We start from the raw sequence: 25,683 nt of genomic DNA, 5'->3' as shown, positions 1-25,683 counted from the left end.
GACAGAGACTCAGGCCCGAAAGGCATATTCAAGCAGTTCTTAAACATGCAAACCTTTAAAAAAAAACTGTAGGAAAAAAATTCTAATGCAATTTTGTGTTTTTTACTTTGAAATAGTTTTAGGCTTCTAGGAAATTTACAAAAATAATACATAGATATCCCGTATATCCACATTCCTCTCATGTTAGTATGTTATGTGACCGTAGTACACTTATCTAAACTAGTAAGTGAATTACAGACTTTATATGGATTTCATATTTTTCTGTGGTTGTCATCACTGTTCCAAGACCCAGGTGCGGGTCCCACATGGCCTCTAGTTGCCGCACCACCCTGGTCTCTCCCTGTTAACCGTCCCTCAGTGTCTCCACATCTTTCATGAGAAGAGGGTGCCTATGGACACTGTCCCTCAATATCTTATCATTGAGGGTGTTAGCTAATGTACCATGTGCTGGGTTTCTCTACACTAAGGTTATATTTTCCCCCTTGTAATCAGGTGTGTGGACTGACTAACCCATGGTACACACATTCCTGCATTTAACTGTCCCTATGCATATTTAAAAGCCATGAATTCATATTGATGCCTCTGATTTTAATCCAAGACTTGGGTTTACTCTTGTCGTACCCTGGCCTGTACTTGTAACTTCTTTTTCTAAGGATGAGAATCATGACTCTCATATTCGCAGTGTATTTTCCTGCTTGTTCAACCTCCGTATGCACATAAAGTCGTTTCTTAATAGCTATCCAACACCACCAAACAGCAAATTTACCAACTAGAATGTAGTACTCGTGTTGTATTCTATTTTAAAAATTTCTCTGTTACCTTTGCACCCTCCGGCCAACTCCTTCTCTTCCCAACCCTTCGGCTCACATACACCATTCTCTCGTAAGACAGTGAATGCACTGTGTGGCTTTCTGCTCATTTTACGTCACGTTCATGTTCTTTGGTACTGTTTAAAGTGAGGTTTTATTTGCATGGTGGCTTTCAAAGACCTCTGGGGAATGTGGTGCAAACCGCTCTGGAGAAGTGAGTGTTGGCACCTCTGCTGTCCCTCTGGGGTCTTGTGTGATGCGGAGGCAGTTCTGAAAATACTCTGAGCAGGGACTAGACTCGGGCACAGAGTCTAACTCCAGACCGTCCCAAGTTGGACCCGTCCCCCCTTTCCCTGGTTGCACCCCAGAAATACCTAAGTCACCACAGACACTTTAATCCATGTGGTCTGTCTCTTTGGTCATGTAAACACCCTCGTTCCCAGCTCCTGCAGAGACAGAAGGGACGGGCTTGCACAAGAGGAGAGAAGTGCACTTTGTGGGGGTGGATACACACAGACTTTCAGCTCTGCAGGAACGCGTGGGGCTTATCAAGTCCTGTGTCAGCCCAAAGATCTCCCTTTGGCGGGCGGGACTTGTCTGTTGTTCCCACCATTGTCCTAGCCTCAGGCAGCTGGGGTGCAACCTTCTCAGACTGTTTTCAGTGTGGCTCTGGACTCCAGGTTTTTCTGTGGGCTCCAGTGGTGCAGGTCGGGGGGGAGAGGCGGGGGGGGGGGGCGGGAGGCTCGGGCTGGGGGGGAGGGGTGGCAAGGGCATCACTACATGCAAACACAGAAATCCTCTGCTTTTACCAAGGTTCAGTGGTTTTCCTTGAATAAATTCTCCTCAGTTTGTCTTATGCTTTTGGTTAATTTTCAGAGTTCAGAAATGGTCGCTTGTGATCATCCTGTCAAGCGTCTTCATTGCTTTTTGGAGAGAAAATTATGCTGAGCGTCTTACTCTGCCCTTTTGCTAATCCCCACCCAACACAAAACCGTTTTCTTTCCTTTGCCTAAAATAGATATTTCACTGACGACTGACTGTGACCTGAGGGTTTGGAAATTCCTAAACCACCATGTTTGCTTTTTTAAACTATCCCTTTGCTGCTGCAATTTATTCAATCTGGGGAGTGGGCTGTGGGGAGGGGAGAAAATTCTGGCTTATTTTTCCCCTGGTTGAATTAAATCATAATAGGTTTGGCCTTGTCCTCTAGTTTGGAAAGACATTTGAAGACTGAAATGTCACTTTAAATATTTGTGATCCCTGCCACATTTGCTTAATCTAAGAATATGATAATCAAGACATTTATAGTGAAACCCAACATGCTAATGAAAATTTTGAGTAGACATAGGCCTAGGAAGGCCAATTGTTATTCTAATTTTCCGTAGTATTTATATTACAAGGTAGCATTGCACTTCTCAGATTGTGTTTATTTTATAAGCCTCCCAAATTTAACTTAAGTGAAATTAAATCAACAATGTTTTACTGACTGTATGTAGCATTGTTTTGTGGCCTAGAAAAGATCCGTCAAACACTGAACCTGACTTCCAGATTGATCTATGCAATCTATACAATCCATTTTTTGTGGAATCTCTGTAAACACTCTGTCACACTAACAGCATCTTTCTCCTGTAATGCTAGCTTTAAGAATCACATGAATCACAGATATTTGCCGTATTTTCTTAAAAGTGGGTGTCTAGATCTCCTAAGTACTATTTCTCAAACGTCAATCATTTCAGAAGAGAATTTAATTTTTTTGGTTTTGATGTTAAGTCATTCTCCAAATACCAACTCATGTGTTTGAAAAATCACAATTATTTTACCTCTTCTCGTTATTAAATTCTCATTAGTTTATAATCAAAATCAAGAAAGTATTTTAAAAAAATACCTCTATCTCTAAAAGCCTTCTAGAGCAATGGATTGTTCTCTTGCTGTATTCATCTATTTCACAAAGTCCAGAAAGAGAGCAGGAAAGACCTATTTTTCACTCACTACTGCCACCTGCTTTGAGAAAATATTTATGAAGTCCAAATTTGAAACATTTTATGTGACTTTCTATAAAGCTGATAATGTAGTCCTCTGCTCTTACCATAATTGGTAAACTCTCATCTTACGTTTACTCTCATTTTAAATATCCAGCCTACTTCCAGTGGCAAGGACATCTCTGTGTATCCAAAAGTTAGTGGATTTTTATAATTGTGAAACAGTATCTGTGATGAAAACTACTCACATCCAGAATTTGTCCTTCACATCATGATACATATCTCAGGGTGTGCGTGGAAATGAAACTTAAATAATACAGTTTTTTATTTGGTTTTATTCCTACTACCCAAAATTTAGTTACTGAAGTTTTGAAATATTTATATTTGTAAGCGCTCATGTCTATATTTTGTAGAGTCTGCACAACATAGATTTTTACAAAAAGACTACCTTTTGCCTTATCCTAACCAATACAATTTATGAAACAATGTGTTTGATGCAACATTTGTATATTTGTTCTATTTCAAATGAAAATACTGCCACCTTAACATTTGAACATGTCAGTCCAGACTTCCAAATTGAAGGTAACTGAATAAGTGAGGATTCCCCCTCTCCCTGGGAGATCACTGAAAAGCCACAAGGGCAATGCATTTTTAAAACCTGATGAAAACTCCATTTTCAACAAACAAGGGGGCAGGTGTAATCTTCAGTCTCCATATGAATTCTAGGGAATGTCAGACAGAACTGAGGTCAGACACAGCTCTGTGGGGAGAAGCCACAGTGAGGAGAGAGAACTTGGAGGCAGGTGTGGAGGAACCACCAGACCCACTTCTTGATGGTGAGGAGTGAAAGTTAGACAGGGGCCACTGGGGAGGCTTGCTGAGCACCGAACCCTTTACCAGCTCATTTCACATGGCAGAAATGATGGGTGTGCACAAGGGGTCAGAGACCAACCACATATGCAGAAAGCAGTGTCTTTCTGTGACAGAAAAAAGAGTGAGTCTCTGCAGAGTACAAATCACGTAAGGAACAGCTCCTTTCACCTCACAGGAAACTCTCGAGAACACTGGCCTATGCCATCCCACTCGTTCAGTGATTAGGAACATAGAAGAAAATGGAAAACCATAACAAAGAAGGAAGGAAGGGAGGGATGAAGGAAGGAAGAAAGGAAGGAAGGAGAGAAGGAAGGAAGGAAGGAAGGAAGGAAGGAAGGAAGGAAGGAGAGAAGGAAAGAAAGAAGGAAGGAAGGAGAGAAGGAAGGAAGGAAGGAAGGAAGGAGAGAAGGAGGGAAGGAAGGAAGGAAGGAAGGAAGGAAGGAAGGAAGGAAGGAAGGAGAGAAGGAAGGAAAGAAAGAAGGAAGGAGAGAAGGAAGGAAGGAGAGAAGGAAGGAAGGAAGGAGAGAAGGAGGGAAGGAAGGAAGGAAGGAAGGAAGGAGAGAAGGAAGGAAGGAAGGAGAGAAGGAAGGAAGGAAGGAGAGAAGGAAGGAAGGAAGGAGAGAAGGAAGGAAGGAAGGAAGGAAGGAAGGAGAGAAGGAAGGAAAGAAGGAAGGAAGGAGAGAAGGAAGGAAGGAAGGAGAGAAGGAGGGAAGGAAGGAAGGAAGGAAGGAAGGAGAGAAGGAAGGAAAGAAAGAAGGAAGGAGAGAAGGAAGAGAGGAAGGAGGAAGGAAGAGAGGAAGGAAGGAAGGGGGGACGGAGGGAGGAAACTGCAAAACTAAGTAATATCCAAAATTGTTTCTGATAGGTTGGTATTGCAACTAAACATTTTATCAATCACAAAAATCAAGGAAATAATTGCTATAGTAAAAGGTAGTCATGAAGCAGAAAAGTGAAATCTTAAGTAAGAGATGGTGAGATACCAGAGAAGATGAAGCATGAATGGGTACAGAAATCAGAAAATAAGCAGAGGAAAAATAAGTTCACCTCCAAAATGGTAACAAACCCAGAGGCAGCATCACGGTGAGGCACCTCAGGAAACTTAAAGATGAAAACAAATGAAAAACATTTTAAAAGACTCCATTTCCAACAGTAAGTCAAGCTTCAAACTCTTGGTGACCTCGTCAACCAGAAAATAGAGGAGAAGCAGGAGTGCTGTGGAGGCAATGGTGACGGGGCACAAAGGAGGAGTACAGGGTGAGGGATCCTCCTGGGTGGGCCACGCGGGCCACCCGGGCCCAAGTCAGACTCCAGTGTGAGCGGTGAACAGTGAGCAAAACACGGAGACACAGCCAGGCCTGTGGGGCAGGAGGCTTGCAGGAGACCCCGAATTACTCGGAACTCCGTGAAGTTCTGCATTCCCTGTAAGGATAAATGGGAAATTAGGTCTGTACACAGAAGAGAAAGGGCACTTTGGTCACACGGACAGGCGTGGGGTGTAGGCTTGTGGTACCTGTGTGGTCCAAACTCCTCAATGGGGCCGATTAGTGGGAAGTACTTCTGGGCCATGAAAGCCCCCAGGCCATTAGCAGAAACAAATTCTCTCTGGAGGTCTGCCACTTGAAGCCAAGACATAAATACAATTGCCAGGAATTTGATCCATTTCCTATTGAAAAAAAAAAAAAAAACACAAAAGCAGCACAGACACAAGGCATTACAAATAAGAAACAGCAAGGAATTGAACAAAGCAAAGACCCAGACTTGCAAGGACTTCGGGCATAGGGGTCATCAGACATTAAGATATACAATAATCATGGTCACACAAATAAAGCAGAAGCAAGGTGAGATAAGAAAGAAAGGAAGCACATTTGGAAATCAAGCCAGTAAAACTTCAATAAATAAAAACTGTGAGAGTTAAAATTTAAAACTTGATAGTGCATTAAGCAGCAGATTGGCCACAACTGAAGATGAATCGGAAACAGGAGGATATGACTGAATAAATTATTCAAACTACAGTCTGATGAGACCAAGGATGGAAAAATGAAGGAGTGTAAGAAGTATGGTCAAGCAAGGAGGTGGCATTTACTGCGAGCTCAAGGGGAAGAGACAGGGAGGCAGGGAATGCACGCAGGGAGTTTGCTCAGAAGATCTTCAGAGCTGTTGGAAAGGCAGCCCTTGGGTCGAGGGAGCCCAGTGAGTTCCTACTGTAACACAAGGAAAAGAATCAACACAGAAAACAAACAAGCAAACAAAAAAGCCACAAGAATTTTGCCCCTTCCATTCTCGCTATGCACAAAAATGTTCGCAAATGGATCATCGACCTAAATGTAAAATCCAAACTATAAAATGCTGCAAGAAAGCATCAGAGAAACTCTCTGAGGCTGAGGTTAGGCAAAGACTTCTCAGATTCACAAAAGAAAAATTGATGAAGTGGACATATCATAAAAATTAAAACATCTGCTCTCTGAAATACACTGTGAAGAGAACGAAAGCGTAAGCCACAGACTGGGAGAAAATAATTGAAAATGTTATACCTGATTTTATCCAAAACATAGAAAGATGTCGCAGAACTCAATAACAATAGGCAAGCCAAAATAAAAATGGGGGAAATTGAGTTGGAAAATTCACTGAAGCAGATAAATGAACGGCAGACAAACACATGCAAGATGGTCGGCTTGATGGGTCACTAGGGAAACAATGGGAGCGGAAGCAATGAAGTTAAAAGTACGTGGCACCAAACCGCAAGCCTCTGGGTGGTGGGAACTGTGACCTGCGAGGTGCGGGGGCCTCACCAGCTGCCCTGTGGCCACCTCTGTCCCTGCCCACCGACTCAAGAGAAATAATGGACAAGCCCATGCAAAGCACCTGTACAAAAATGTCTATGGCACCGTTTGTTTGGTTCTGTTACAGCCAAAAACTAGGAAAGCATGTTTATGGCAAAAGGGTAAGAGTTTCGGGGCAACCGCACAGCAGGGCACACGCAGCGCTCGCAGTGAAACAGCAGGAGCTACTGGTGGGTGAATCTGGAAAGAAATTATGCTGACTCTAGAGGCCAGATCCAACAGAGCTCATACTAATGAGTCTGTTTATTAAAATTATAGAAAATGTGAAAGTTTTCCGTGGTGACAGAGAGCAGATGAGCGGTTGCCGGGGAAGAGGGTCAGAAAGGGCAGAGGAGAGACGACAAAACCCAGGAGAAAACTTGGGAGAAACTTGCGTTTATGTGAACAGTGTGTCCAGGGGCCAGACGCCCTCCACGGGCTGTGCCTCGTGGCCTCACCGCTGCTCCACAGCCCTTGTCAGAAGTTGATATACTGTGGTTGTAGTTTTACATTGGTTTATTGTATGTATGTTTTATATTTGTTTATTTTATATTTGTATTTATTTATTTATATTATAGTTTCCATTTTAAACATTATTTGAATATTTTTATGTTCATTTATTGTATATCTTTCCTGGGAAGAGTGAAGCTCCATGAAGAAATTTCTTTGTCCACTTTGTAGCCCCAGGGACCCAAAACAGTGCTTGACACGTGGGGGTTACTAAGTGCATGTGTGTTGATGATGGAGGGATGAATGCGTGAATGCCCCGTGACAGTAAGCTCTGCGCGTGCAGCCAGAGAGAATGCTCCAGGGTTTCTGATGCCATCAGTGACATGCCCACCCTCTCTGGATTTCCTACCCCCACTTCTTGTCATTCAAGAAAAAGAAATTCTGATACATTGAATCCAATATTCCCATGTCTTCTGTTATTTGCTGTTACTTGCAGTGGTAAAATTATTTTCGTTTATTTTTAATTTTTTAGTGTTTATTTTTGAGAGAGAGAGAGAGAGAGAGAGAGAGAGAGCATTGAGCAGGGGAGGGGCAGAGAGAGGGAGACAGAGAATTCGAAGCAGGCTCCAGGCTCTGAGCTGTCAGCACAGAGCCCGACTCAGGGCTGGAACCCATGAACCTCGAGATCACGGCCTGAGCCGAAGTCGGACACTCAACCGACCGAGCCACCAGGCGCCCCGCAAAATTATTTAAGCACGCATTTTCACCACTTCAGAAGGCGTTTCTTTGCAAGAGTGTGCTGGGTGTGCAATGACACGAGCAATGACCTGTGCGGTCAGAAAGAGCACGGAGGCAAAGAAAATCTGCCAAAGAAGGACTGAGACAGGAGAAAACTCTGGAAGAGGAGGCGGGAGGTGGGTTCTGAAGGCGGACAGCGCCTTTCCCCCAAAACCCGGTGTGGGGCGTGGCCTCTGAGGCCTGACTGAGCTGCGCGTCCTGTCTGCGCCTCACACGGCATAGACCCCAGACCGCCGGGCAGAACGACAGTGCTTGAACCTCCTTCCTCACCGACGCGAGTTCGGAACCTTCTGTCTCACGGACCCCTGTTCGGAACCCGCCCCTGCCCACCCTGCAGCAGCTCTTCCCAGCCGCAAATTTGGAGCCTTTTCCAAGACGCTGGGCCCTTGGTCCTGAGACAGGACCGAGGAGAGCCCCCCACCCTCCACCCCCCACCCTGCAACGCCTGCGCATCTGGCCTCCTGCTCCTGCCGGGGACGGGCCGTGGTGCTCCCCGAGCCTGGGAAGCAGCTCTGCTGGGACGGGGCTCAGCGGCAGGTGCAGGACAGGTGCCGCCCCGCACAGGTAGGGGTGCGGGGAGAGGGGCTGCTGGCTCTGGAGGGGACAGGTGCCGCCCTCAGGGACAGCCAGGCCCGGGGCCTCCGTCCTCCACGCCAGGGGTCGGGGCCTGGCGGAGGGGAGGGATCGGGACTGGGCCTGCGGCCTGGGGCCTGCTCTGGGGGCTAGGACCCGGGCGCCCGCAGCTTTTCCAAGGGGCGTCCGTCTGGGTGGTCAGGGAGGCCGGAAGGGTGGCCGATGGCTGCGTCCTTACCAACCCGAGACCTCGCAGACCCGGCCCCGCAGGTCACACACTGGGGACACCCCGCCGCCCCTGCAGCTCCGGGGCTGGTGAGGTCGCGTCCCCATCACCATGCCCGCTCGTAGGGACCGGAGGCCCGGCCCCACACGTGGTCGTGGGCAGCTGGTCAGATTTCTGTGTTTAAATAACTCCTCTGTTAATATAATATCGACTTCCAGCCGACACAGGGCAACGAACGGTCCGGGTCAAAGCCCTCAGCGGTTCTTTTTCTGTCACACGTGCTTTCTTCAAGGAAAGTGGAATCGTACTGTCACTGCTTCGTACTCTGATTTTTAAAATTCAGTATTGTGATGTTTTCCAAATTGTCGCTTATTCTCCCTCATTTTCACAGGTGAGGACTGCTCGGCCGCTCCTGCTGGTGGGCACCTGCCCACCTGGGTGGCCCCGACGCACAGCCGACGCCTGGCAGGGGCGGGGCTCAGGCTGGGGGCCTGATTCTGCGGTGTTTGTTCGCAGGCACCTGCCCCCTCAGGGCCCCTCCTCAGCAAACCCACCCACCCACCAGCACACCAGCCCCCTCACCCTGCTAAGGGCTTTGGAGCCTGCGCTTGGAACCTTTCTCCTCGTCTGAGAAACGCCTTCACCCCACTGAGCCATCCCCTCTGGTCCAGAAACACCCTTGTCCTCTGACCTCTCCCTCTTGGTCTCCACTCCCTGTCCTGTAAGCTCTCCTCCAGGGCGTATCAAGTGCTCTCCTGGCCTATTTTCTTGTCGGTGCTCACAACCTACACAGCAGTTATCCCCCAAATCTACCCCTAGCCTCCAGTTTTTCCCACCTCATTGGAGGCTCCTGTCCTCACATCCCAGATGTAAAGAGGAGGGGTGGGGGGGGGGGGTGTCCTGGCTCTGCCCCTGTCCCTCACCAGGCCTTCCCATCTGGAAGGGTCAGGCAGCAGCCAGGGCCAAGCCCAGAGGACATCCCACCTCCTCCCTCCTCCCACCTCCCTGTGGGCTGTTCGGCCCACAGCCAGTGGGGCAGGATCTCCTCCTCCGAGCCCCTGGGAAACCAGCTCTCTCCTCCTTCCAGCCTCTCGGCCACACATCTGCCCTCTTGCACTTTTTTTTCCACGTAATAGCCAAAATACTCTATTTGAACATTACGTTGGGTCATTTTACACCTTGCTTAAAATCCTCCCAGGCTTTCCTCTGATGAGAAGGCAGGAGGGTGGGACCAGCCCACACCCTGTGGTCAGCGCTCTTTCTGTAACACGCTCCCATCCCGAGCCGCCCTGTGTGACGGTCACACGGGGCAGTCTGCTCCCCGTCCTCATCCTGCTCGGGGGCTTGCTGTCCGCTGGTGCTTCAGCTCAGGAGACCTTTCGTGTGCACCTCTCCAGTACCAACCTCTCTTCCCTCTCTGTTTCTCACTTGAGTATCTTCACCTCACAGAGACCTCTGGACCCCCTGAGTAGCACTCTTGCCCCATCCCAGAACTCAGTTTTTTCTTTGTAGCATTTATTACTATCTAAAATGGTTGTAGTTGTCCATCTTTTATCTCCTAGGAACTATGCTTCCGCTATCCGCTGGGATAACTCCATTCACTCCAGTATCCCCAGGACTCGAGATACCAAGTTACAGAAGTGCTCAGAAAAGTTTTTCCGAAAACAAAGCGAGTCCTCCTTGGGATTTGTTTCCATTTGACTCGTTGATGAGGGAAACTGCCAAAGAGCGGAGAAAACCCGACCACCCTGTTCACCATGAGAGCCCTCTCTTCTTGCAGCTGTAACCAACCAGAGTCTCCGGGCAGGTGCAGCTGCGGACACAGGTCCGGGGAGGAGCCTGCAGGAGAGAGCCTGGGAGGACTCAGGCTTGCAGAATTGTATCCTGAGGAGGTGTTGTGACCAGAGAGGAAACAGCCCTGCCTGCATCTGTGGAAGCTGAGCCACCTCCTGCATACATATGGCAACACGCTTCGGAACAGAGTAAAATTGCTTCTTCCCTGTTTGATATACTTTCTCTGAACGATCAGTACAAGTGAATGGTTGAAAAAGTTGGTTAAGCCAGTGCGTTGGGAATTCTTCTGGTGGCAAAGAAATAGACTAGTAATTGCTAATATTCTTTGAACTAATATCCATGAGCTCTTAACTTGCTGGGCACTGTTCTAAGTGTTTTATGTGATCATCAGTGATGAGGAAACTGAGTAAAATCTTCAAAGTCACACAGTCTTGGAGCCTGGGTCCAGAACTTGCTTTTTCTTTCTTTTTTGGGGGGGGTGAGGGGGGGGAGGGAGCATGAGCACAGGAGAGAAGGGCAGAGGGAGAGAGACAGAAAAAGAGAGAAAATCTTAAACAGGCTCTGCACTGAGTGGGGAGCCCAACACGGGCTTGATCCCACAACCGACTGAGCCACCCAGGTGCCCCTAAAGCTTACAGTCGTAACTACCAGTCCCTCTCTTGTTCTAGAAGAATCTCCACAGGACAGGCACCCACTGTATCATTTAGGAAGAAGACTGGACCACCCATCTTCACAGAAATGACCAAAATCACCACTGTTTGCTGAGTGCATTTCTCCCCAACCCGTGTAGTGATCAGTTGGCTAATAGATGGTTTCACTGGTAACCTCCAGTTGAAAATTCTTTATGCGTGTGACTAAAAACCAGACACTCATCACCATTTTCATCTTCTCTGTGCTTGTGGGAAATAGTCTTTCAAAGTGTTTCAAACACTTTTTCCCTACCTCGGACCCAACATTGCATTGGTTGTAAAGCTGTACAGGTTGGACCTTAGAAGTGGTGACCCAGGGAGACGCCATGTGCATGGGTTTGGATGGACAGAGGCCCAGGAGGAAGGAGCAGCACTTCCAATTCTTTCCTCCTTCCGCTCTTGTTGGAGGTGTCCAGACTGTTCATGTTTGTCAGCTCTTTTAGCCCTCCCCAAGCCTGGCGAGGTGGCTATGATAACAATTTACTGAGACTCAGAAGTTCCATGATCCAACCCCACATGGAATTGGACATCCTTCCAAAATATATGCTTTTGTTTGTGTGCCCTTTAGGAGCTCTTGCTCATGAAAAAGATGAGAAAGATCCTGGCTCTCTCCCGGAAGCGATTATAGGCACCTCTGGGAGGCACCGGAGAACGTCAGTCTGTAACTTGTGCTTTTCCTGAACAGTTTAAATTACATGACATAAATATGGTGATGCTTGATCTTGAACACATGGGCTAATACTGCCCTATAAAAATGGAAATTATGTTTTTCTTCAACTATTAAAATTTTATTTAGAAGTAGTTTAAATAATAAGATCAAATGGCTTGATTTCATTTTATTTTTTTAACTAACACTTTATTTTTAAGCAGTTTTAGGCTTACAGAAAAATTTAAGCTAATAGTTTCCAAATCCCCCTTCATCTCTCCCACCAGCTTTTCTTACTTTTTAAAAAAAAATTTTAATGTTTATTTTTGAGAGAGAGAGACACAGAGCATGAGAAGAGGAGGGGCAGAGAGAGAGGGAGACACAGAGTTATCAGCACAGAGCCTGACGCAGGGTTCGATCCCACGAACTGTGAGATCATGATCTGAGCTGAAGTCAGATGCTTAACCGACTGAGCCACGCAGTTGCCCCCCAACTTTCCCTGCTTTTAAAACCTTGCATCAGTGTGGTACATTTGTTACTATCTCATTTTATTTTAAGGAATGGGATGGATTTTCTTTGTAGCCTGTAAAATTTGTTTATTTTTATTTTTTGGGGGGGGGGCAGGAAATGAGTTGTTATATCCAAGTAGGAGATATTGCAGACTGCATTACATTTTTATCATTACATTAGGGCAAATCTGATTGCAGGGGAGGTTCTGGAAGGTACGAGTTGCTTTTATTAAGGCACTACCTTCTGTTGGTAAGTGCAAGGTTTTTTTTTTCTGTTTTTTTTTTTTAAGTTTATTTATTTATTTTGAGAGAGAGAGCAAGCAGGGTAGGGTCAGAGTGAGAAGGGAAAGAGAGAATCCCAAGCAGCCTCTGCACTGTCAGGACAGAGCCTGATGCGGGGCTCAAACTCACGAACTAGGAGAGCATCAAGAGTCAGATGCTGAACCAATTGAGGCACCCAAGGGCTGCGAGTGCAAGACTTTTCATTATACAACGTGAGGATTATTTAACTTTAAAAAATCTGTGTATTGCCTTTGCATGGAAAACAGTGTGCACCCATAGTAGCTGAGTGAAATGTCCAGTGTTCCAGGGAAGAATAGGAAATTAATACTCATTGAATACACACAAAGTGCCAGTCACTTGGCCTCTTTGCTCACGAGCAACGCCATACAATCCTGAAAAACAGGTATTTTCAGGAGAGGCAGAATGAATTTCCAAACTGTCATAGTGAGTAATTTGCCAAACCCTATATGTGGTGGGCTAACTCCCCAGAGTCCACTATCTGCCCAAGGAACCATGTCAAAGGAAGTGAGGGACCTGAACTAAGGCCAATATTCACGCTTCAAACTCTTGGGAAGGGTAGCCATCTAGTAAATTCCATGACAGTCAGATATAAAACGTGCCCGGTTTTAGGCAGAGTGATCTGACTTTTGGGTGGAAAACACGTCACTGACTGGAGCTCTCGTGCAGAGCAGAGGGTAGAACATCTGGGTCCTCATTTGAACCTGCCTGCTGTCTCTCTCCCACCCGATCGCTTATGTGAGTCCGTCGCTTTGTTGGAGATGTTTTCAGGAAATCCTATGGCCTCATTTTAACTTTCCTAGAAGCAGTGAGGCAAACCACATTTAAACAAAATTAAGTCGGTTCTACAAAAAGAATTGGCCTGTTGATACTGGAAACATTTAGGAGGTAGTCGCCAAGATGTATTACAATCTTTGTAAATGTCTGCAGTTCTGACGGACAGCATGCAGTGCTGACTCTCAAATGTCCTAACCAGCTGAATGGGAACTTAGATTGTTTTAGTGATCAAATAAGTAGGAAATTGGGAATGCTGAAATGTAAGAGTGAGCATGTGGGAAACGTATGTTTTGTACCACAGATGGCAAAGGAAAATTCGCAAGGTGTCTCTAGGTTGTTGTGGGTTGTCTTCGAAGTTTTTTTTAGTAGGTTCCACACCCTGTGTGGGGCTCAAACTCACAACCCTGAGGTCAAGACCTGAGCTGAGATCAAGAGTCGGTTGCTTAACCGACTGAGCTGCCCAGGCACCCCAAGTATTTTTAATACTAATGGAAGCCCTTGGTAAAGTTTCCAAATTGTGGGTAAAATCTAAAAAATGCTCATGAGAATTTTGGATGAGAAAAATGTGTATCTTTTTACAAAAGTTGACTTTTAGTGAAGTCTAAAATGTAAAACATGTTCAGACTTGGAGGAGTTTGATTTAATTCTATCGAATGTAGACTATAGAATCAGAAGAATGTGTTTTAGATTCTAGGTCTTTGTAAGAGCATGGAAACCTTGGCACACTCCCATTCTCTCTGCTTTCTCTCTGTTTTCTACTCAGTGAGAAACAGAAGCTCATTCAACAACAGAGTGCTGTGCTGGGCACTGGAAGCAGACAGCTAGACAAGACTCGATCTCCCCGTCAGGGCTCTTTGCAGGAGCAGTGCAGGTGCTGTAACTAAGGTAGGTAGGTGACAAATTTAAATATCCACAGTGATGATCGAGGCCAGGATGTAAAATTAACAAGAGATTTGCAAGTTACATATGAGAGCACTTTGAAACGTCCCTAAAATAACCACATTAGCCTGGAACGAATGGAGAGGCATCCTCTGCCCTCACTTCGGGCAACTGAGCATCATAAGGGTACCAATTTTCCCCATGTCGATGTAAGAATTTAACACAATGCCACTAAAACAATGTCACGTCTTTTTTTTTTTTCTGAAGACAGTCAAATTGACGGTAAAGCTTGCATGTGGAAATAAACAATGAACAACAAAAACCAGCTGTGAAAACCTGCAAAGAAAGCGGTGAGAAGTATCGCCAGTCCCGTCACATTTAAACCCTCAATTCTTGTCATCCAGTTGGTGTGCTGCAGGACATGAGCACACAGACAGGTCTCTCCTGTGCTTTTGACGAATATTTGTTTCTGACCTTCAGAAGAGTGATTCTCTTTTTGCTGTGTCAAAATTACTATTAATTCTACTATTGTCTTCTTGGTTTATTTTTCAATTCCAAGTTTTCCATTTAGTTTTCTCCTGTAGTGTCAAAGTGCTGAAATTCTGCACCTTATCTTTTTTTGTTGTTGTTGTAGTTTCAAGTTTTTATTTAAACTCTAGTTAGTTAACATATAGTGTAATATTGGGGCACCTAGGTGGCTCAGTCAGTTAAGACATATGAGGGCTGCAAATTGTAAGGAACTTTCATTTTACTTACATTTCTTTTGCCTTTGTTCTCCTCATCAAAGAATACAGTAATCAAACTGAGAAATTCAATAGAGGAGTTTCATAGCAGACTAGATAAAGCAGAAGTAAGAATCAGCAAATTCGAGAGCAGGGCGACAGAATTTCCAATCAGAAGAAGAAAAAGAAAAAGAATGAAAAAGAGTGAAGACAGATTAAGGATCTATGGGACACCATCAACTAGGCCAATGGATGAATTAGAGGGTTCCAGGAAGAAGAGAGAAGAAAAGGGACAGAATGCTTATTCAAACAATGGCGGCTGAAAACTTCCCTCACCTGAAGAAAGAAACACGTACACAGAGTTCCAAAGGCGACGCATCTAGAGTCCCACACTGAGACACTTTCTGATTAAATTGCCAGAAATTAAATGCAAGGACAGAATCTTAAAAGTAGTAAGAGAAAAGCAAACTGTTAGATAGAAGGAAAACCCCTGATTATCAGTGAATTTTCTACCGGAAATGTTGTAGGCCAGAAGGGCATTTTCAGAGTGGTATATTCAAGGTGCTGACAGGAAAAAAAAAAATCTGCTAACCTAGAATATAGCATCTGGCAAAGTTGTCCTTCAGAACTGAAGGAGAGAGAAAGAGCTTTCCAGAAAGACAAAAGCTGAAGGAATTAATCAGCATTTAAACAGCCTAAAAGGAAATATTAAAGGGAGTTCTTCATGGGGCGCCTGGGTGGCTCAGTCGGTTGAGCGGCCGACTTCGGCTCGGGTCATGATCTCGCGGTCCGTGAGTTCGAGCCCCGCATCGGGCTCTGTGCTGACCACTCAGAGCCTGGAGCCTGTTTCAGATTCTGTGTCTCCCTCTCTCTGACCCTCCCCTGTTCATGCTCTGTCTCTCCCTGTCTCAAAATTAAATAAAAGGTTAAAAAAAAATTTTAAGGGAGTTCCTCAATGTGAAATTAAAGGGCACTAATTAATAACAGGAAAACATATGAAAGAATACAACTCACTGGTAAAGGTAAATATATAGTTAAATTCAGAATATTCTAATATTGTAATAGTGGTGGGGAAAGTCACAGAACTCTAGTATAAGCATTAAAGGACAAAAGTATTAATAACTATAAATACAATAACTTTTCATGGATATGCGATGTAAAAAGATGTAAATTGTGACATCAAAAACAAAATGGGGGGGGGGGTTGTAAAAAAGCTTCTATATGCATTCAGAGTTAATTTGTTATCAGCTTGCAATGGATGGTTGTGACGCTAAGAAGTTGTGTGTAAGCCTTGAGGTAAACCACAAGCAGAACCTATAGTAAATGCACAAAGACAAAGAGAAAGGACCCAAACATACTACCCATGAAGAAAACCATCATCTTTTTTTTTATAAGTTTATTTATTTATTTTGAGAGACAGAGACAGCGCCAGGGGGGTAGGTGCAGAGAGAGGGAGAGAGAGAATCCCAAGAAAGCTCCACACTATCAGTGGTAGAGCCCAATATGGGGCTTGAACTCAAGAAACGTAAGATCATGACCTGAGCCGAAACCAAGAGTCAGACACTCAACCGACTGAGCCACCCAGGAGCCCCAAAGAAAACCATCATCTTAAAGGGGAGGGCAAAAGAAGAGAAAGAAACAAAAGAACTACAAAACAGTCCCAAAATGATGAACAAATGGTAATAGTACATCCATAACATTAAAACATTATTTCAAATGTGAATAGACTAAATTCATCAATCAAAAGACATAGGGTCTGAACGGACTTTAAAAAACGCACATAAGTGGGGTGCCTGGGTGGCTCAGTCAGTTGAACGTCCGACTTCAGCTCAGGTCATGATCTCACTGTCTGTGAATTCGAGCCCCACGTTGGGCTCTGTGCTGACAACTCGGAGCCTGGAGCCTGGAGCCTGCTTCAGATTCGTGTCTCCCTCTCTCTCTGCCCCTCCCCTGTTCACACTCTATCTCTCTCTGTCTCTCAAAAATGAATAAATGTAGGGGCGCCTGGGTGGCTCAGTCGGTTAAGTGGCCAACTTCAGCTCAGGTCATGATCTCGCAGTCTGTGGGTTCAAGCCCTGAGTGTGGCTCTGCTGATAGCTCAGAGCTGGAACCTGCTTCAGATTCTGTGTCTCCCTCTCTCTCTCTCTCTGCCCCTCCGCTGCTCAAGCTTTGCCTCTCTCACTCTCTCAAAAATAAACAAAAAAATTTTTAAAAAGGTTTTATATAAAGCAGACATTGACAGACTTAAAGGGAGAAATAGACAGCAATATAGTCCGGATGGGTGGTGGTGGTGGAGACTTCAATCCCCCGCTTCCAACAGTGGGTGGATTATCTAGACAGAAAATCGGTGAGGAAACCCTGGACCCAGGCTACACGTCAGACCGGGTGGACCCACAGACACATGCAGAACATTCCATCCTACGGCAGCAGGATACACATTGTGCTCACGTGGGCATGCAACATTCTGCAGGACAGATCACACGTCAGGCCACGAAGCAAATCCTAATTTCAAAAGACTGAAATTATATCAAGCAATCTTTTCTGAATACAGTCACAAGAAATCACAAGAAAAAAAAAAACTTGGAAAATTCAAAACTATGTGGAGATTAGACAATATGCACACATATAACCAGCAACAGCTATCATCATACTCAACAGTGAAAATCCAAACGCTTTTCCTCTAGGATGAGGAACAAACAAGGATCCTCACTCTTGCCACTTCTGTTCAACATAGTATAGGAAGTCCTAGAAGTGTAATTAGGAAAGAAAAAGAAATAAAGGGACATGAAGGGGAGTGAGAAATACAGGCTTCCAGTTATGGAATGAATAAAAAGGCAGCCACATTAGAAAGGGCAAACACAATTGTCACTGTTTACAGATGACATGTTATTATATATAGAAAACCTTAAGTGTCTATTAATGGCTGAAAGGATAAAGAAAATGTGAGACACACATATAGAACAAAATCCTGGAATTTGCGAAATTATGGATGGACCTTGAGGGCACTATACTAAGTGAAATAAATCAGTCAGAAAAAGACAAATACCGCATGATCTCACTTGTATGGAAATCTAAAAAAGCCAAACTCATAGAAACAGAGAGTAGAGAGGTGGCTACCAGGGGCTGGGAGATGGGGAAAATTAGGAGATATTGGTAAAGCATACAAACTCCCAGCTATGGGAGGAATAAGTTCCAGGGATCTCACGTACAGCATGTCGACCATGCTTGATAATACAGTATAATACAGTATAATCGGGATTTACTAAGAGAGTACAACTTCAGTGTTCTCACCAAACCAAACAAAGAAGGAAACAAAACAACAACAAAAAAACTTGTGAAATGACGGGTGTGTCAATTAACTCATTGGTAACCCTTCCCTAGTGTATATGTATGTATACGTATCATCACATTGTAGCCTTTAAATATTTTATAATTGTGTTTGTTAAGTATATATCAGTAAAGCCAAAAAGAAAACAAGTTAGGCAGCCAATCACACCGGTGGGTTTTATTTAACCTTCAGGCAAACGTCAGGGCCTCTAACTTTACACAGAGAGAGTAAAGAAACCAAAATCAAGTCATTAACTTATCATTTAAAAAACATTTATTTTGGAACAACTGGGCCATGTCACCATAAGTTGATTCTTCTTCCAGAAATGCACAAACATAACCTCGCACAGAAGAAAAGTTAATGTCATCTTTGTGGAATGCAGAATGGCTGAACTTCTTTGCAAAAGGAGGTTTCTGCTTTCAATACACATATATGCAATTTTTGAAGAGATAAAGATCATTTTTCAGGATTCATATATCTAGTTCATATCTACAACTAGAAGGATTACTTAATACCCTCGTTAAGCTAATTTCTTCTTCTCTGGTCACTTTGCAAATAGAAATAACATGAACTGGTATTCATGCTCCGACCTTTAAGATTCTCAAATTATAATGGCAATTACCGTATACATAGCCGCTCATATGTTTATTGATGTTTGATAATTAACACAAAAGGGCTGTGACCTTGATGAATGGATGATATTAACTCTTAAATAGTGTATTATAAAATTAGTACAAAGTATTTAAAGATACGTAAGTTAACCACTTATTGATAGAAAAAATTTTTTATATACTGGATAAAAGTTTATGGAATAAAGAGAAGTATTTTTAAAGTATATATTAAACATTGCTTAACTGGATAGTAAATCCTATCAGTGTGGAAATAAATGTTTTGTAATTCTCAAAGAAGAAAACAATATAAACTTTAATTCATGGTAACATAGTTGGCTGGAAAAATGCCAGTTTGACCTCGAAGCTTCCCTTCCCACCAATCAAAATGAGAATCTGTTTTTGATATAACCGTGATTCTGTCTCCAGCTTGAAAATTCAAATCCCCTGGCTGTTGTCCTTCAAAAGAATATAGTGCTGTCACTTCTATGGGTTGATTCAAATTGCCTAAAACAAACAAACAAACAAAATTATTTAAATTATTCACATTTTTAATGGGAAACCCTGAGAAGAGTGTGTATCTAAGATATAAGTTAACTTTTTTTTTAGGACTTGATGTTCTGGCAGAATTCACAGCATGTGGTCTGTATGATTTCCTTCTTTGAAAAGAGCAAATGTTTGGTAATAACATTTCCTAAATCCACACAGGTCAAACTGTATGTTATTATATAGTTAACTATGTATTTAGCAAATATCTGTGGTTATAATTGTTTGCATTTTGAATAACCTGTAAGGTAATACTATGAGCCGACTGTGGAATAACACGGGTTTGAACTGCACAGGTGCACAGACATGTGGATTTTTTGATAAACAGCATGGCCCTGTAAATGTATTTTCCTTGCTTTCTTAATAACATTTTCTTTTATCTAGCTTAGTTTATTATAAGAATACAACATATGATACTTATAACATACAAAATATGTGTTAATCTACTACTTATGCTTTTGGCAAGGCTTCTGGCCGATGATAGGCTATTAATAGTTAAGTTTTGGGGAAGTCAAAAGTTTTATGTGGATTTTCAACTATATGGGCTTTGGTGCGCCTAACCCCCGACCCTCCATTTTTCAAAGGTCAACTGTATTTACATTTTCCCCCTTTTATTTATTTATTTTTTTATTTTATGGGGGGGGTTGCTGCTGCAGATAGGGACAGAGGGAGAGGGAGAGGAAGAAAGAGAGAGAGAATCTCAAGCAGGGTTCAATCCCACAACCCTGGGATCATGACCTGAGGCAAAATCAAGAGTCAGATACTCAAGCAAAAGAGCCACCCAGATGCCCCACATTTCCCCCTTTTTAACAGAGCAACCATTATGGCTTCCTTGAACTGTAGCTGTTAGACATCTATGCTCATGATTTGACTGGAAAACCATACTCCAGGACAGAGCTAGAGAGTATAATACTAAGCGAAATAAGTCAGAGAAAGACAAATACCATATGATCTCACTCATATGTGGAATTTAAGAAACAAAACAAATGTGCAAAGAAAGAAAAAAGAGAGAGAGGGAGGGAGAACCAAGAAATAGACTCTTAACTATACACAACAAACTGACAGTCACCAGAGCAGATGTGGGTAGAGGGATGGGGGAAAAAAGGGGTCGAGATTAGACTTATCATGATGAAAATAAAATAAAATAAAATGTTAAAAAGAAAAATCATGCTGTGTAGCCTTGGTTTTGAGGGTTCCAGCTGACATGCAAATTTTGCCGATTCAGCACATTTCCCCATAGGCTTCACGGCTGTTTTCATTTCTGTGCTTACTATATCCTTTTTCTCAAAACAGAGATAAACTCAAACCAGCACAGCAAGAAGTGTGTCTGCACACGCACAAGAGCTTCGACACAATGTGTAGAATCTTTTGTATTAGGAAAAAATACCCTGAGAATTGAGGAGTTAATATGAGGAAAAGACATTAAATATTAGAAACTGTAGAGCGTCATAAGAAATAAAAAGAAACATACTTTCTGTGTAGTCATCTCCTTGGAATTGTTATATTTCTATTTCGCGTATTTTGTGCACTTATTAGGCAATTAGATGCTTGATAAGTGCATCTTAGTGGGGATACACTGAAAACATACATAACCGAATTCTACAAACCAGTTCCTTATTTCAGCCTATACTATTACAATAAAAAATAAACCCAATCTGGCCTGTCAGTAAGAAATAAAAGTAATCAGCACTTTAATTAAGCCACATTGACTGAAACACTGAATTTGTAGCTCACGCAAGATGGGGCCACACTTCTTCCTGTAAAGCATGTGGCATGCGGTTCTTCGAGTTCTCCCAGAGAAATAACCCTAATAACAACTAATATAATTACATTACAGATATTACTGGCATTAGTTCTCTCTATAATACAGACATGTTCTGCATATTTGTAGGTTCTTACTGTATTAACTTTTCGTCTGTCCACTTTAAGGAAGAAGTTAAAAGTATGTCACAGAAGAGTAAAATGGTGATGTTTTACCTGCATATCCTCAAAGCCAGTGCATGCGGCAGCCAACACACATTGGTCATTACCGCCTATGTGACAAGTGACAAGTGACTGAGAGGCTGCATGGACGTGGGACACACAGCAAGTCCTTGTGTCAGGCCTCTTCATCATTAGATCAGTGGAATGTAGGTTAACGTTGGAGAAAAAAATCATTCTGAAAATCAGTTTCTTATCAATAATTACGTTTATCACCTCCATACATAAAGCTCAACCTCTATTAAGCAAACAATGAACGAAAACCCTCAAGTAATTCCTCCTTTCTCCTTGTCAGACACATCTGATAATACAAAGAAGCAAGCAAAAAGAGTGCTAGGAAACGTCAGGAATGTTCTGGAAGTCATAGCCATCTTAGCAGCCATACAGGTGTGTGTTTGTGGCACGAGGTACAAAAAGTAGAAATGCATTAAAAGAGGATCACAGTGGTAACAGGCAACAGCCCTGAGTATATCATACGAGCGGCCTCCTGTTCACAGAGTCGGGCACTGTAACAGCACAAGACACGTGCCCCTCTAGGCCTCATCTCCAGCGAGGCAGCCACCGTCATCCCCACCTTGCAGAACATGAAACTGAGGTGGAAGGTGTTAGGCAACTTGTCCAGGGAGCTGAGATCTGAATCCCAGAAGTCTGTCCCCAGCTACTCATAAGCACCATTGACATCATACCCCAAAGTACTCAGCAGCCACGAAAGTATTAAATTGTTTTCAACAGACTGAACTTGGATTTATCAGGGCATTTTACTTTTGTTAGGCAAATTTTCAGGGAGAATTGGCATATTTTTCTGCATCACTGAGTTATCAGGACTCTCCAAATGATAAGAATGTTGGATGATGGTCCTGGGTAATCACTGATAACAGAACTGGTTTTTACCAGTCTTAGGAAAATATTTCACGATGAATACTTAGAGGAAGAAAGATATTATGAACTAAATGAAAAGAGGACGGCGGACTTAGTTCAGTCCCTGCCCTCTCACTCAGGTGTTGTCCACTTTCCTCTGGACTGCAGTTTCCAAATGAACTAAAGACAAAGTGGTGGTGGAACAGGTGGAGAAGGGCAAGGCAGGTGGTTCTGAGATGCAGCGGAGAACAAGGCAGGGCTGTGGGGTTTGAGGAGGTTGGTACATTGAGATTGCTGGCACATCTAGAGAAGAATGTGCCCCGGATAGGCAGACACGGTGTGCCCTAGGAGAGTCGGCAGTTCAAGCAGTTGCTGGGAAATTCCTGCACATGCAAACAGAGGCTGGGCCAAGATGGCGGGCGGGGGGGAGGCAGGCGCTCCCTGGAGGTGACTGTCCACAGGCCATTCAATGCTGTAACCTGTTAGTTTTTTCTTCAATCAACATGACTTAAAGTTCTTCTTTACTGATATATTAGGGATAATTTCCATGAGGAAAATTTTAATGCCCACAAAATAATTTATTTTAAAAATAGGCGAGCCTTTTCTCTGAAAGGAGGTATGTCCTTCCAGGAAGGGAGAGCCCTCTGGGGACCTTGGAAACAGACCCCACCAATTGCTAAAATATCTGGAATTCACGGATGCATTTTCTTCTGAGTTATATGCCTTCAAGTTTTATATTCCCGTGTTTAAAAAATATGGAGGCTCTTTGAAACAATTAGTCATTTTCATCATAATTCAAGTTTAATTCAAATACAGCTTATTTTTCTCTCCCAAATCAGGACTACCCTTAACAGGAAACAGATTACAATCAGCTTGAGTGATTGGCAGCTGCCCTGAGGCTCCTAATTAGCAAGACTGGGTCTACAGGACTTCACTAGTTACTCCCAGTGGCTTTCTGATGGAAGTCTGCATAATGTAACCCATATGCAGCCAATAAATACATCTGGCCCCAGACATAATTCAGGAGAGGAATCTCAGCCTTTGGAAGGTCCATTTCAAGGCAGGCAGAAGTAGGAGAACACATCTTTGGTTTTGTGACACATTTAATGTAGTGAGGAATTGCATGGCTGATTTAACTCTCACACCCACATCGCCTCAGGCCAGGTGTGGGGTCTGTCACTTTGGGGACCATGGTCTCTGGAGAAGAGTCAGAGTCAGTGGTGAGTGAGGCAGATGAGGCCACTAGGTGAGGTCACCAGACACGCACTTCTCAAAAGGTAATGTCTGGGCATTTGTGGTTGTCACGACTCGGGGGGGTGCTACTGGCATCCAGAGACTTAGTTCCGGGGCGCTCCTGGCCATCCACGCAGCACAGGGTGGCCGCTGCAATGGGTGTGCCCAGATTGTCACTGCAAACTACTGGGCGGATAGGAGGCAGGCAATGGATACTGACGTCGAAGGACACAGCCTGTTGCAGAGACTGTGGACCTTCCCGGTTGTCTCCGTGTCAGGCCCAAGCGGCACGTAGCCGGAGCCTCCAAAGGGTGCGAAACAGAAGTACGTGCAGCTTGGAAACTACTGCTATGCCCAGCAGCCCATGCAGAACTACAGCTTGTCGGTGGGCATGGGACAGGCTAAGAGGGGGCCTGGGTGTCCTGGTGAATGGGCTTGAACCTCAGCTCAGGCCTGTGCATTGTGACTTTTCTCTCCAGGAATGCTCTGCCAGGATGTGAGAAGGTCCTTGGCAAGAGTTTAACTGGTTTCACGGCTGTTTTTTAAACACACAATAATGTGAAGTAAGTTTTATTTTAAAAATAGACTTTAAGCCTTCCCTTTCATTTTTTTTTTTCTTCAAAAACTTTTATTTGGAGAAAGGACAAAATAAATTAATACTAACCTAGTGCCCACTGTTTGTACACCTTAACTCATCCTACCCTCAAATATAAAAACAAAATCCCACCAACCAACCAACCACGGGCCGGTAACGTTATCCTTGGATCACACAGCTAGTGATGAAAGTATTGAATTCAAGTCTGAGTCTCCTTCCAGAGCCCACTCAGGGTTTTGTTTCTTATAACTTGACACTTCCCTCCGTGCCTTTTGGGGGGTATTTCTAACATTCTCTAGGCACCTGGCCTATGGGCGTGAGCTCTAGAGAAATCTAGGAAAGGGCTGCAGTCCCCACTGTCACCTTACTAAGCACCCCTTGCTAAGTCTACAGCATCTGTCATCCCTTGTCCCTCAGCGTCCCTGCTGGGCCCCCCTCCCCAAGCAACTCAGCTTGTCTGTTGACCTCAAATGTAAGAACCCCTTTAATTGCAGGATACCTAAGTATGGGTCTAATTCTAACAGTCTTTAAAAGTAAAAGACCACAATATAAAGTCTTAGATGTTTATGCTACTTGGGCATAAACATTTATATGTTGACCCCTTTTGCTTCCGAAGGATGTGTCCAAAGGTCACATTTAACACTCTCAGTTATCTATACCATGGCTGTAAATCACATTTTCAAGAACAAAATACATTTTTTAAAACCTGTCGGGGTTTTTTCACTATGCCTGAGACCACAGCACAGCACTCTCCCAAAGTCAAGCCCAGGCCATCAGACTGGCTCTGAACACAGGCCTCTGCATCCACTCCCTGAAGGGAATTACCTGGGAAAGGATGGCCAGAACTGGGCTCCAAACAACTGAAACCAGGCTGGAAGAAAGAGGAAAGTCAGAAAATCTAATCTAGCAGGAAAAGGTTGACTTCTGTTCAAGGAACTCTGCTTAAGAGACATTTTTGAAATATCTTTATAATTTTTTGTTAAATGGGTACTTAGTTACCTCGCCAATCTGTTTCCACCACACAGATAATGCCCAGGTAGTTTGCTTACCCAGGAGTATATGGTTCTGTGATTCCAGTGATACAAGATGATGTGAAAAATAGGCTATTTTACAGCTGGTTAACCTCTGCCTTCACTGTGTGTCCCGTTCACATTTCTAAATAATTGCTTACTTCTTTCAAAGAACATTTTCTAAAGATTAAAGTAAGACAGGTTGAGGGACTATTTTTATCAAAGCAAATCCTAATGAGTTTTATGAAGTAGCTCCCAATAATGGCAAAATATCTGAACACGAAAAATGTTAAAAATCCTTAAAAACATAAAAATATTCATGGGGCTAAAACCCAGAGCAAATGTGATGATGACGAAGCTGTAACTCACAACGAGCAAACTTTGTCTTTCTTTCCTGACAAGGTTCTACAAGATCCTGTAGTTCAGCCTCCGACCAGCCCGTGGGCCCTGGAGCCAGCTCCCTCCTGAGCCAGGTGCGTCACACCAGGTGACTGTCCCCCTGGGTTCCCCACCACGCTGCTAATCTCAGATGACAAGCAAGTAAGCGAGCAAAGCCACAGCATTTTTTAAATGAGGGACTTTTCAGAATAACGTGCATATCCTGTAAGTCAAAGAAGTGATGTACGCCTTCCTAGAGATTTTTATAACCTGCCAGATTAATTAGAAAGTTTGTGATTATAAG

At 43.7% G+C, this 25,683-nt stretch overlaps 1 protein-coding gene across 4 annotated transcripts in view; it reads right to left on the bottom strand.

The window, feature by feature from the left end:
• Positions 1-18,430: 18,430 nt before the first annotated feature.
• SH3YL1 (SH3 and SYLF domain containing 1) overlaps positions 18,431-25,683 on the bottom strand; it is a 40,725-nt gene continuing 33,472 nt past the window's right edge. For 3 of the 4 annotated variants that reach the window (XM_007087254.3, XM_042982612.1, XM_042982610.1), the window contains one exon: positions 18,431-19,286. In XM_007087254.3, the coding sequence (XP_007087316.3) occupies positions 19,096-19,286 (191 nt within the window). In that variant the 3' untranslated portion in view covers positions 18,431-19,095. Of the gene's footprint in view, positions 19,287-23,900; positions 23,932-24,816; positions 24,863-25,683 lie in introns of those variants that run through there. The other variant, XM_042982611.1, reaches the window with a different exon arrangement.

This window comes from Panthera tigris, chromosome A3, assembly GCF_018350195.1.
Source record: "Panthera tigris isolate Pti1 chromosome A3, P.tigris_Pti1_mat1.1, whole genome shotgun sequence".
Lineage (NCBI taxonomy): Eukaryota > Metazoa > Chordata > Mammalia > Carnivora > Felidae > Panthera > Panthera tigris.
Note: the sequence above shows the minus strand (reverse complement) of the source record. Positions and strands in the feature narration are given on the sequence as shown.